Below are 14,382 nucleotides of genomic sequence, written 5' to 3'. Positions count from 1 at the left end.
TGTATCAGGAAGAACCCCAAACAAAGCAGTTAAGGGCACAGGTTGGAGGGTTAGCTGGATGATCTTTGATAAAATCAGAAAAATATTAATCCAGTATTGTTTGAGGGATGGACATGACCAAAACATATGTATTAGAGAGGCTGGTGTTTGATGACAACGGTCGCAATCAGGGCTAAGGTTGGGGTATATTTGAGCTAGTCTGGCTTTAGTCCAGTCCAAAATCTTACATTGAATCAGCCCGTGTTTGGCACAAAATGAGGAGCCATGGACCCGGTAAAGAATTTTATCCCAAGAGTCATCCTGAATCACACACCCCAAATCCTGCTCCCATGCCATTTTAATAGCCGAGGTTGAGGAGTTGCCAAAGGAACATATTCTCCCATACAAACAAGAGATCAGGCCCTGTGATGAAGGGGGAGGCGATAGAAGGTTATCAAAGTCATGATAAGGAGGTCTAGATGGGAACTGAGAGGATTTCTCCTTAACAAAACTCCGGATTTGTAAATAGCGAAAAAAGTGACTTTTTGGAAGGCCAAATTTCAATGAGAGCTGTTCAAAGGAGGCAAATGTATTCTGAATGTACAGATCAGAAAAAGACCTGATACCCAAGGAGGCCCACAAATAAAAAGCACCATCAACTAACGAAGGCTGAAAAGAGGGATTTTTCAAAATGGGTGACTGAAGGGAAAAAAAGGTCAACTTAAAATAACGACGAAATTGATACCATATTTTCAAGGTAACTTTGACAATAGAGTTATTATAAGAACCTGCACTCGGAGGCTGCTTTTGGGCATAAATCAGGGCTGCTAAAGAGGATGAGGCACAAGAAGAAGTCTCCAAACTGAGCCAGGCCGGGGCATTATTCATGCCTTCCCCCTGTAGCCAGTACCTGAGAATACGAATATTACATGCCCAATAATAGAACATAAGGTTTGGTAAAGCCATCCCCCCCATCTTTTTCGGTCTTTGAAGATGTCTTGCGTATTCTAGGGTTTTTTTTGTTCCAAATGAACCCAAACAGAATCTTGTCTAATTTAACAAAAAAGGAAATTGGGATAAATACAGGGACACACTGAAAAAGAAAAGAAAATCTGGGGAGGATATTCATTTTAATTGTATTTATGCGCCCTGCTACAGACAGATGGAGTAGAGACCATCTGTCCAAATCCTGCCTAACTTTCTCCACAAGTGGGTCGAAATTAAGCTTGAAAAGAGCATGGAACTGACTTGTAATTTTAACCCCTAAATATGTGAAGTTGTCCGATACAACTCGAAAAGGCAGTGCTGTGCACTGATATTTCTGTGCAGCAGCATTCAGGGGGAACAGTTCACTCTTAGCGAGATTCAGCTTATAGCCAGAAATAAGGCTAAACTGTTCAAGTATTGAGAGCACCAAAGGAAATGAGGATGGATTCACTTTTGACAACCAGAAGTATACCTATACAAGGTTGCCTCAGGGATTCCAGAATAGCCCCACTCTTTATGCAGAAGCTCTAAGAAAATCCATGTCACTTTGCACGCTTCCTTCCCCCCGTTGATGATATTTTGATCACAGGCTACACACAGGCAGATTGCAAAGCAAACACACTGAGAGTTTTGCAACATCTAGCAGAGCAAGGCCATAAAGTCTCACAGCATAAACTACAGTTGTGGAGCCAAGAAGTGACGTACCTTGGCCACAGACTAACAGGACAAGGCAGACAGTTGTTAGACAGCAGAAAAGTAGCTGTACAGAACGCTCCTAAACCTGTCACAAAACAACAAATGATGAGTTATTTAGGTCTCTGCAATTTTTGCAGATGTTGGATACCTGAATACGCACTGCTGGCCCAACCTTTGCAAAACCTAATCTATGGTAAACACTTGGCACTGAAAGATGAAATAGGATGGACACCAGAGGCAGATAAAGCATTTAACGACTTAAAACTTAATTTTATCTTGCCCTGCAAACAAGCTCAGTTTTAGCATTGCCAGACTATGAAAAACCTTTTTATTTGCATGTTGACGGCGCGGCCGGTTATATGAAAGCCGTCCTAACGCAAGCTTTCGGGGAAAAACAACGCCCACTTGCATTTTACTCCTGTAAGTTAGACTCGGTTGCGTCCGGTTTACCAACATGTGTACAAGCTTGTGCCGCTGCAGCAGAGGCAGTTAAAAAATCAGCTGACATTGTCTTAGGACATACATTGATTATCAAAGTTCCTCACGCTGTAACCTCCATCTTGCTGCAAGCAAACTTATCTTAATTTAACTCATGCTAGACAACTTTCATATGTAGGCATTCTGCTCTCACAATCACACATTACAATCGAGAAGTGTGGTCAGTTAAATCCAAGCACTCTCCTTCCCACGGAAGCAGATGGTGCCGAACACAGCTGTATGCAGAAGCTAAATGAGGAAACGAAACCCCGACCAGACATTTAGAGTACACCCCAGCCTACTTTTGTAGACATTTTTGTGGATGGCTCTGCATCCAGAGATAGTCTAGGTCGCAACTGTGTAGGTTACGCAGTAACCACAGTAGACACAGTTTTAGAAGCAAAAGCCCTAACTTCCTCTTTTTCAGCACAGAGTGCTGAGCTCATTGCTGTCATACGTGCATGCCGGCTACACAAAGGTCAAGATATAAACATTCACACTGACAGCCAATATGCCTTTGCAGCCATACATCACTTTGCAAGAAATATGGCAGAATAGAGGCATGGTAACCTCAAATGGCAACCCAGTCCAGCACGGACATCTATTAAAAGAGCTGTTAGATGTCATTACGTTGCCCAGACAACTAGCACTGTGCAAATGTGCAGCACACCAGAAAGATAACTCAGAAATTACTAAAGGTAATAACTTTGCAGACCAAGCAGCAAAGAAGGCTGCGCAGCGACCTGTACAGATTTTGATGTCTGAGACCTCACATCTAATACCACTTGATGTACTTAGAGATGAACAAAAAGCCGCACCCATTGCGGAGCAAAAGAAGTGGCTAAAGTGTGGAGCACAGCTACAGGATGACTTAATGACCTGCAATGGCAAACCAATACTGCCAAAATCTCTACACAAGACGGCAGCATTAGTGACATATGGCTTAACGCATCTGTCAAGGGGTGGACTGATAGATGTTCTCTCAAAACTCACACCCTTTGAAATCGCTCATGGGAAGCCGTTCCGCTGCCTCTCACTAGTGAGCCTATTAACAAGTCTATAAGAGAAACCACCCTAGCAGAGTGGATGACTAAATTATTTGAGAATAAAGAGATTGTGCTAAACAATAAACTGCCGAGTGATATCTCTCCAGTGTCTTGCAGGTTGCAACCAGGTGATTGGATCCTGATCAAAGTACTCCAGAGAAAGAATTGGAGTTTGCTGAGGTGGGAAGGCCCGTACCAAGTCTTACTCACCACACCAACTGCCTGCAAAATAGCAGAAAGACCATCTTGGATCCACCAAAGCCACTGTAAAAAAGTGAGTGACAACACAAGTGTAGACGCCGGTTCCCCTGACTCCTAGGTGTTCTACTGGTGGAGGAAAGGGCTGTTTGGGTACATCCTGCCCTTTTATCTTCTTGCCAGTGGTCTACTCACCCGGAGCCCGGGTGTGCCTGGTCATCATGAAGAAACTTGTCCTCATAGTGGCTGGCATCGCGCTCCTAGTGAGCCTACTGATACTCACCTGGAAGGACGAGGACCCACAGCACCACCTGCAGAAGAAATGGTCATATGACAACTCACACCTAAAGGATATGGACAACGAGCACAACCACCCCTGGCTGAACAACGCCTGGTACCGGTACGTCTACAACCGAGTACATACAGAAGACAACCACACAGGCTGCTACGTCTGTTCTCACCTCCCAACAACAGCAATGCAAGCCACCCTATATGGAAAATCACCCAGCCTTCCCGAAGCCCTATGTATATTCCACAAAGCCACCAACGGAACATGTTCCCCCGAAGACATCTTCTTCTTCAAGGTTCAGTTAAAGGCACAAGACACAAAACCCACACTGCCATGGTGCAATGGAACACAGATCAATTATACAACTAATGAGGTGGCGTTATGTACACCAGAGATCTCACACTGGAACTACAGCTGTGATGACCGATACTGGGTACACCTAAACGCAACCAATGACAGGGGAAAATCATTCAACGTCAGGAGGGAACCAGGAATACAACATCCAATATGTTTCAACTTCGCATACGGCAACAGAAAGCTGGGAATGAACCGAAACTGCTCCCAGACTTTCCGAATGCCACAGGACAGAAAGGCACAGACAAGCTTCCTGAATGGCACATATTGGGTGCAGGGTACAGCATGGGCATGTGGCTCAAAGACATATTTCACCATCCCACCCAACAGCACCGGACTCTGCGCCCCAATTTTAGTGTCAGACCACACATTCAGAGTATTCCATCAGAACCAACTAAGACGCAAGAGGAGCACTGATGACGTGCAACCCCATGACCCAATCTGGGGCAGTGATGTACCAGCGGAGTTCAAGTTGTGGACCACCGGACAGAAGGTCCTGCACTCATTGTTCCCATGGGTCGGAAATGGAAAAAACATGCTAAGAATTGAGACTCTTGACTACCGATTTGGACTTTTCCTGAACAGCTCAACAAAGATAAACAAGGCTCAGAATGAGGAAATCGACGCGATCAGAATAGTGGTTATGCAACACAGAGTCGCCCTGGACATGATTCTGGCTGAGAGAGGGGGCCTCTGTGTCTTATTCAACACCACTTGTTGCACCTATATCCCGGACAACGTGCACTCTTTGACCATGACCACCGCCCTAGACAAGTTACGACAACTGAGTAATGCACAGCAGCAAGACTATGTCACGAACACAGAGGACTGGCTGACCTGGCTGCTGAGCGGCAGCTGGAAGACCCTTATGATCAAAGGACTTGTCTTGATAGGAGTTCTTCTTTTATTGCTTTGCACGTTCTCAACTTGCATTCTACCCTGTATCAGATCAATGATTGACAAAATGGTACAGGCCACAGTAATCACCTATGTTGGACTGCCACAAGAAGATGAACCGGACGAAGAGGATTTAGTATAGGAAAACACACACACATACTGAATGATGCTACAATTGAAAATGTTATAAGCAAGTGATTGTTGGCTGATAATAAAGTATGATTAAGTGTAAAATATTAACTTCAGGAGTGAAATATATTAACAACAGGAGGGAATGTTATAGAGTTTTTACTGTTTTATTTGATTATGCTTCAAATGTTATGTTCTGCTTATGTTCACATTTCACTTTCACTAGACACAATGTACCAACTCTGCAGAAACAGGAAGCTCACCCTGTGACATTATTAGCATTAGCACACACACACACACACACACACACACACACACACACACACACACACACACACACACACACACAGCTTACACACCAGAAAGCATCAGGACCTGCATAACAGGAAATGTGACCATATTTACATATTGACAGTGTAACCTATAAATAAAGAGCTGTGCCTCACAGGGTGTGTGACGCTCTCTGAGCTTTCCACCCGTGCAGCATGTTAACCTTCACAAGTGTCTCGGTGTTGTTTATTCACCTGACTGTTTGTTAACTGTAAATCTCTGTCATTACCTCAGCCTTTTTTCTGCCATAATACCAATACAAGTTTCCTTTTTCTATTTACTAAATAAGACAAACATTAACCCAGAGTGACCAGCTGGAAAGAAAAAAAATAACTACTGGTAATGTTTTTAATTACATTTAATAATTTTAACTGAAAAATAGACTCAACAGGATAATGTAGTAGTAGCAGCAGCACCTTTGAAGAAGATGATATTTTAACATGTTCTCCTAAAAGACGTGGAAAACTTCATTCTGATCACAAAAACAAAGCAAACAAACAAACTGTATTTATTTATTCAGTTATATTGTGCTAAAATGAAAACACTACATTATTTGATGCCACAGTGTGCATGGTAAGAATGTATATACAATTTTTTTTCTAATACAAGTGTAAGCACAGCAACTTATTGAAAGTTAGACTTCATGCCTGGTTGTTGACTGTGTGTGAACATGTCCAAACCCATGCTGGATTTCAGCAGATGGAGCAATATGCAAATTACAAGAAATCAAAATATCAGGTGTCATGGTTCTGCATCTGTTTTTTCCAGAGAAAATCTATTTTGTTGTCCAACCCATTCCTCTCAGCCACAGCCTATAATAGCTGTTCTACATTTTTGGGGGTGGGATTTCAAACTTGTGTAAGACAGTGTGAATATAAGATGCTGCACATATCACATTTGGCAATTCCAAGGTGTTTCTCTTGCAAGGAAGAATCAGTTGCTTGCCACCGTGCACAGGTAATAATCTCTGTTCTTTCAACAAAAACCTTTAAATTAGAGTTTTGTGTCTCTGAATTTATTTATTTCTTTCCTTGCACCAGAATCTCTCTGAAGACTTCGTCATCATCATCATCATGGCTAAATCTGAAACTTGTCTCGTCAACTTGCGTTACCCAGATGGCAGCGAGGGAAGCCCCTCCAACCCTGCCAAGTTCAAAAATCAGGACTTCGCTCAGATAAAAGCTGACTGCCTCCACAAAGGAGAACTGTTTGTGGACAATGAGTTCCCACCTAACAGTAATTCTTTGCGTAGAACGAGTTCCTCACAGGAGAGTGAAGTGAAATGGCTTCGACCAGCAGTTAAATCATTTTAATTATATTTATTTTTCTTTCACTTCAAAATATAATGGAACATTTCTGTACAGTAGGAAAACAGATTCTTTTTACACACTTGTCAACATATTTTCCTCCACTGTCTTTTCAAGGATTTATTGAGAGAACAAGGAAAGAAGGACAAGCCGGCTTTCAGTAAAGATGGTATGTCACGATTTGACTTTGGACAAGGCGATGTGGGTAAGCAAAACTTTCTTGCCTATAGCTAATGACAATGACAAGTATGTTCCACATCTTGAGAGAACTATTAGTTTCCTCCTTTTAACAGGTAACTGCTGGTTTGTGTCTGCAATATCTGCGCTGACCTTCCAAGAAAATCTGATGGCACAAGTTGTGCCAATGGACCAGTCCTTTGAGAACTATGCAGGAATATTTCACTTCAGGGTAACAAAGGATTAATAAATGTGTCTAAAGAATACTTTTATAAAACAGAAACACAACACATTGTGGTTAATAATTCCAGAGGTGGTGAGTAACGAAGTACAAATACTTTATTACTATTACTGTACTTAGAATTTTCAGGTATCTGTACTTGAGTATTTATTTTTCTGACAACTTTTTACTTTTACTCCCTACATTTTAAACAAATATCTATACTTTCTACTCCATACATTTTCCAAACAGCCTCGCTACTTTTGTTTTAACATATTTGAGGTGAGTTATTGTTTCACGTCACTGCGAGCCTTCAAACATCAAACTGATTTGAGCTTAAACAGTAACACATGAAAGATAATCCCGTTCCCCAGTACAAGGGGAACAGTGTTTTTTTATGCTGTGAAACCTGCTGAAAAACAAGCTGAGGCAGACTTGCTGTGTTATTCAAAGGTTGCTTGAAAAAACTTTGCAGGTCAGTGCAGGATAAACAGGTTAGTTTCCTTTACTGTCATGGATGGATGATGATCAAATCACCACAGCCTGAACTATCACTGAATGGAGCTCTTAATAGAAATTATTGAGAGTTGTTTTCCCCACTCTGAGCCATTAACCCCCTCGGGCTCAAATTAAACCTTTTGTTGCTAATGCACAACCAAGTCCTGCAGTGGTACTTCTGAGTAAAAAAAAACTCATAAAATATGTATGTGGGGTAATCAGGTTGTTAGTTTTTAACTGTTGCAAATCTGCAACGCCTGCCTTGAGAGGGTTAAAACTGGTTTTCGGCCCTACATGCAGAATCTCACTTTAACCTCTTGCCTACTTATTTTCTGTTTAGAGGCAAAGTCACGCCTACAATCTAGGCAACAAAAAATGGAGGTGTTTGTATTTTCCTTCTGTTTCTCTGCTGATGTTCAGCTTATCCTAGAAATGTCCTCCAAAGAGCTACATTTTACTTTCTTACTTTGGGTACATTTCAGAGCCTGTACTTTATTACTTTTAAAAAGAAAGTGAAGAAGTGGAATCAGTACATCAACCTTTACTGGAGTATTTTTTAACACTAGTATCTTTACTTCTAGTACACAAATTTAATCTAGATCAAAGTAGTCAAAGGAGCTTGCAAAGAAAAGCGTCTGGACTTCTTTAAGTTACTTGAAGACGTTTCACCTCTCATCCGAGAAGCTTCTTCAGTTCTAAGGTCAAATGGTGGAGAGTCCCAGATATAAACCTAGTGGGAGTAACCCCCCACAGAGGGACAAAAGGACCCCCTGGTGATCCTCTAATCGCTTGAGCCAAGGTGTGAAAACTGGGTGTGGGTCCCAATCAGCCAGAGTTTGAAACCTGGCCCCACCTTATCATGCGAATTCCTGAGGTCAGATGGCCCAGGATGTGAGTGGGCGTTAAGGCATCTGGGAAGGGATCTCAAAACTGGATTATAGATGGCAGAGAGTTGGTGTCGTAAACCCCCGCCTCTGTTCAAAGATGGTCGCTCACAGTGGACATAGATGGCTTCTTTCACTCCTCTTTCAAACCATCTGTCCTCTCTGTCCAAAATGTGAACATTGGCATCCTCGAAAGAGTGTCCTTTATCCTTAAGATGCAGATGGACTGCTGAGTCTTGTCCTGTGGAGGTGGCTCTTCTGTGTTGTGCCATGCGCTTGTGAAGTGGCTGTTTGGTCTCTCCAATGTAGAGGTCCGGGCGTTCCTCGCTGCACTGTACAGCATACACCACATTGTTAAGTCTGTGTTTTGGCGTTTTGTCTTTCGGGTGAAACAGTTTTTGTCTGAGCGTGTTACTGGGTCTGAAATGCACCGGGATGTCATGCTTGGAGAAAACTCTCCTGAGTTTTTCTGATACACCGGCTACATAGGGGATGACAATGTTGTTGCGTCTGTCCTTCTTATCCTCCCTCGCTGGTGTCTGGTCTTCTTTTCTGTGCCTCTTTGCTGACTTTAAGAACGCTCATTTAGGATTCAAAGAGGAGGAGTCAAAGAGGAGGTACTGGCTCCTCTTTGACTCCCATCACCCTCTGGAACACAAACTTGGAGTAATTAGGACCCTACACCACCAGGCAGAACATGTTCCCTCTAAGCCTGAAGGAAAAAAGAAGGAACACACACATCTAAAGGAAGCACTTAAAACGTGCGGCTATCCTAAATGGGCGTTCTTAAAGTCAATGAACTCACCCGAAACTCTGGCTGATTGGGACCCACACCCAGTTTCACACCTTGGCTCAGGCGATTAGAGGATCATCAGGGGGTCCTTTTGTCCCTCTGTGGGGGGGTCACTCCCACTAGGTTTATATCTGGGACTCTCCACCATTTGACCTTAGAACTGAAGAAGCTTCTCGGATGAGAGGTGAAACGTCTTCAAGTAACTTAAAGAAGTCCAGACGCTTTTCTTTGCAAGCTCCTTTGACTACGATGACCTGGATGACTGAGAACCTTCACAGACCTAGATCAAAGTACAGAATCTCGGTACTTTTGCCACCTCTGATTGATTCTTAGCTGTCCTCTCTGTTTCAGTTCTGGAGGTTTGGAAAGTGGGTAGATGTTGTCATTGATGACAATCTGCCAATGAAAAAAAAGCGGTTACTGTCTGTGTCCTCGAAATGTGGAAATGAGTTCTGGGCTCCTCTGCTGGAGAAGGCATATGCCAAGTAAATAACCATCTCTCACACTTTCATGTAAATCAGTTTAGAAGGTCACATTTCTGATATGAATGTCATTGATTTAAAAATGTTTCTCCTTCTGGGTGCCTCCTTCAGACTTTGTGGCTCGTATGCAGACATGCATGCTGGGTTTCCATCAGAGGCCTGCAAAGACTTCACTGGAGGTGTAAATCAGACTTACAAACTGAAGGAGATGAACTCAGCTGGCCATGGTGATCTTTGGCTCACATTAAACAGAGCAACTCAGTGTCAATCACTGATTTGTTGCTGGACTTCCTACGAAGAGGTAAAAAAAAAGACAACCCCCCCCCCAATAAAAATCAATAACAATAGATTAAAAAAACAACCCTTGTTCTGTCTTTTTCAGGGTCCTTCGGATGACACTGGATTGATGATGGGGCATGCTTATTCTGTCACAGGCATCACTGAGGTAAACCATGAACCTAGAAATTTACTTTCAGCATAGGGAAAGAGTGAAAACAAGAGCTAAGAAAACTTAATTGCAAAAATTGTGATAGTATCAATGAATGTGATAATGTGATACCCATTACTGAAGCATTTCCAATACCTGATGTCTTCACTTCATTATTTCATCTGAAGGTGGAATTAAACGGCTCCGAAGTACGACTGGTGTGAGTCATGAACCCATGGGGCAAACAGGAGTGGAACGGAAAATGGAGCGACAAGTACTTGACTTAATTAAACAACATAAAACGTCCAAATACTGCTGACAATGACACAATTTGTACTAGCGTTGCACCTACACAACTGACATCCACAGAGAACAATAGTGGTGGATGATCAGAGGATGCGTTCTATTATAAAGAATAACAACTCAAGAACTTCCAGCCAAATGAAAAAAATGACAAACATTGTCACATATTGAAGGAGAGTGTTCAGCACAGTGGAAAACATTTATCGACCTCAAGAAAGAAATGCTGCACTAGACTTTGCCATATATTTTTGTATATTAAATATATTTGTTTTGCTGTATTAAAGTCTGTCATTAACTTATTTGTTTTGTGTTCTCAGGTCAGATTTGTGGGACAAAGTAAGTCCAGAAGTTCGAAAAAATATTCCCAATTCCAAAGACACATATCTTCACTGGTGACTCTAAACTGGCTTTCACAAAGAATAAGAAAATAAAACAGGATGATTTTTCAGCTCTGACTCTGTCTGTTCTTGTTTTCCCCTCTACTTTCAATAGAAAATATTATTTGCAACATTAAGTGATGTCATACTCAGTATAAACCGTTACACACACTGTGCTGCCATAAGGAAAATATTTATAAGGTAAAAAGAAAGTTGGAAAATTACACAAGCTTGTGTAAATAAAGCTTGTGTAGCTTATTAGTTTAGCTTAATATGTAACCCCAGATAATAGTATGTTTTGATGGCCAATTAGCAGCATTCTATAAAGGGCTGCCAGTCAGAGGTGGGTAGTAACGAGTTACATTTACTCTGTTACATTTACTTGAGTAAGTTTTTGAAAAAAAAAGTACTTTGAAAGTACCTTTTTTGCACGATACTTTTTACTTTTACTTGAGTACATTTGTGAAGAAGAAACGGTACTTTTACTCCGCTATATTTGCAAAATTCAACTCGTTACTTTTTTAAAAAATTATTAGTTTAACACATTAGATAACATGCCACCAGTGGAGTTTCCGGTAACTTTTTTACCAATCAGATGTGGCCATGCAGTCACATGACCAATTTGAAACACAAATACATCCTCCAACCACACACACCCTTATTTTGCTCCATTGAGGTTTATTTCACACCTCAAACATTTAGTAAACAATTAAAAATGACAGGTAGTAATAAAATAAACTACTAACTCTTTTACACTATGTCCACACCTACACGGGTATTTTTGAAAACGCAGCTGTTTCGTCCACACGTAAACAGCGTTTTGAATCACCGAAAACGGAGATTTTTTAAAACTCCTTTTTTGCGTTTACGTGTGGACAAAGAATACAGAGTTTGTCACACAACGTCAAAGGTATGTACCTTTTTTTCACGTCACACTGTGCGCCACGTTATTGTTTACATGAGATGAATTGCAGAATGGCGGATAGAGACAAAATACTGTTAATCTGACTATCTTCAGTTTTTACAGGCTTACATACACACGCAGTTACTGTCCCTCCATTTATGAAGGCAGAGGCGTCACGTTGTGAATATTTTATGTGTAGTTGTTTTTTTACCTGTGTAATAATATTCAACATTGCTATCAATACATTTTTCAAAAAATGCCTCTCTGTGCAAAAGGGGTTCAAAAACATAAACAACTGTGGGATACTGTTTGTCTGTGGTTTGAACCAGGGGAACAAATCGCGGCAGGATCAGCCTGATATTATTTGTATCCCGCTGTAACTTTACTGTATAAAGAGCAAACATCTCCAAAATGTCAGGAGTAGTTAGTCATTACAACAAGTGTTTTTGAACTAAAAATCAAGAATGTGGGATACTGTTTGTCCGTGATTTGAACAGCCCAGCGCGTGCTCCCGACGCAGGGAAAACCAATTCTGCTGAGGAGACCTACCTTGGCACTTGTGCAGGTGAAGCCAAAGGGAAGATATGCTTCATCATATTTTCTAGTCTTTGGCTTAGAATGAAGTTGGTTTGGAAACATACTCAGCGATGCTTCATCTCCTGCTTTGCGTTTCTGTGGCCGCTTGTGCTAGCAGTGTCCAAGCGTTTTGGTTTTTTTCCCCCCTTTTCATACCGTGCCTCCCCTGCAATGGCTCTGCGCCCCCCCTAGGGGGCGGGCCCCACACTTTGTGAAGGTCTGCGCTAGCCCAACTGCAGTAACCCTACAAACTGCTGTTTAGTTTTCTGCCTAAATTTATGTCAGAAGTGATACCAGAGCTGTACGTTTTAATCTTTTCAGAAATCTCTCAGTCAGAACATGCTATATTATCTTTAGATGGAAACGAGCGAGCTAATGCCCTGCTACCTTCTAATTCTGTTATACTTCATAAATCCTGTTTTCATGGATGCCTGGATTTTAAACTTAATTGTTACACCGAGCAGCCACAATGCTCATTTTATTAAAGATCAAAGAATTTAGACAGTTTTTTAACTCTCAGTGTTGCCGCAGTGTTCGTTTGACATAGGTACCAGAGGCAGAGTTTGGACCTGGAAATGGCTAATGAAGCCAGACTTACGTCCACACTAATGCGTTTTCAAACGTAAACATATTGTTTTCTCTCCGTTTTGGCCTCCTGTCCAAGGAAAAACGCAACGTTTTGAAATCCCTCCCCGACAGCGCATACATTTCAAAACAGAGCCGTTCAGTCGCAGTGTGGACACTCAAAAACGCAGACTTTCTAAAACGATGACGCATTTTAGTCATGTGATGCAGTCATGTGACCAAATAAACAAAGATAGTGGAGTGCATTATACAGCAGTTGTTTTAATTGCTCTCAATTTTGGCAGCCCTAAAAAGGATTAATATCAGCTTATACATGCTCCAGATTTTTCTTCAAATTCTTTAATACTTAATCGCTTTTGCGCATGCGCAAAAAAAAAACGTAAGCGCTTTTGGCCGTTTTAATGTGGACGCACAACTCTGTGAAAACAACTGAAAACTAGTGATGTGCGATACCACTGATTTCCTTTCCGATCCGATACCAAGTAAAATTCAGGGTGGTATCGACGATACTGATACCGATACTTTGTACAAAAACTTATTTTATATATTGTATCTCAAATTATAGCGTCATAATGATTACAGGACATCAGATTACTTGTTCTTATAACTTAATAATGCAGAGTTCATCATATAGAAATAAAAAAACTTAAGTTGTGCCTGCATGCAGCACTAAAGGACTCCGTGAGAGACGTCTGTCTCGCCCTAGCAGCACCTGTCCCTCTCCTCCTCTTCAGTTCGCCTCAACATACGCTCCTCATATTCTGTGATATGATTTACTCTGACGTGTTTGACAAGGTTAGTGGTGTTGCCACAACCATACATGCCAACCCTCCCGATTTTTCCGGGAGAATCCAGAATTTCAGTGCCCCTCCTGAAAATCTCCCGGAGCCACCGTTCTCCCAAATTTCTCCACCCGGACAACAAAATTGAAAAACAATATCGCCGAATTCATAGCTCGGCCCAGCCAGTTCCAGTTTCCAACAATGGCGGCAGCTACTTAGTTTTAATATTACTCTTATTTCTCTTTCTGGGTTGCAAAAAATCTTTTAACATATTTTCAGGTGAGAATGTAGCTGTGTAAACTTCAAATATCTGAGCCGACCGACACATCGTCTTCAAACCCCCGCAGTCTTCCGCTACTCGGGTTAAACATGATATATAAGTCACTTTGATAACTTAAAAATTTTATTGTTTGGCTTTTTCAGTGTTTTATTTCTTCGTGAGTAAATTGGTTTGGCTGAGATTAAAGTTATTAGATTAGATTCAATTAAGTTTAACTTTATTAATCCCTCGGGAGGGTTCCTCTGGGGTTTTCACACAGCTGAATAAACGTCAAACAGAAAACTGATTAAACAAAGTGTGAGACGGTCGAGAGTTTACGTCAGCGCCCGGTTATATTTTAGATAGCAAGGAGCAGACAGCAGAGTTTCACTCCACCGAGGGAGCTCATGACGTACTACCCGGCTT

At 41.6% G+C, this 14,382-nt stretch overlaps 1 protein-coding gene across 1 annotated transcript; it reads left to right on the top strand.

Annotated features, from left to right (window-relative positions):
* Window positions 1-6,215: 6,215 nt before the first annotated feature.
* LOC120733643 (calpain-1 catalytic subunit-like) lies at window positions 6,216-10,823 on the top strand. The gene is made up of 9 exons (XM_040031943.1): window positions 6,216-6,339; window positions 6,423-6,680; window positions 6,807-6,894; window positions 6,983-7,098; window positions 9,613-9,746; window positions 9,855-10,044; window positions 10,126-10,188; window positions 10,359-10,444; window positions 10,791-10,823. Exons 1-8 carry the CDS (start codon window positions 6,262-6,264, stop codon window positions 10,392-10,394), a joined length of 963 nt encoding a protein of 320 aa, XP_039887877.1. The 5' UTR covers window positions 6,216-6,261; the 3' UTR covers window positions 10,395-10,444; window positions 10,791-10,823.
* The last annotated feature ends 3,559 nt before the right edge of the window (window positions 10,824-14,382 follow it).

Source organism: Simochromis diagramma, unplaced genomic scaffold (assembly GCF_900408965.1).
Source record: "Simochromis diagramma unplaced genomic scaffold, fSimDia1.1 OVJJ01000216.1, whole genome shotgun sequence".
Taxonomy (NCBI): Eukaryota; Metazoa; Chordata; class Actinopteri; order Cichliformes; family Cichlidae; genus Simochromis; species Simochromis diagramma.
Note: the sequence above shows the minus strand (reverse complement) of the source record. Positions and strands in the feature narration are given on the sequence as shown.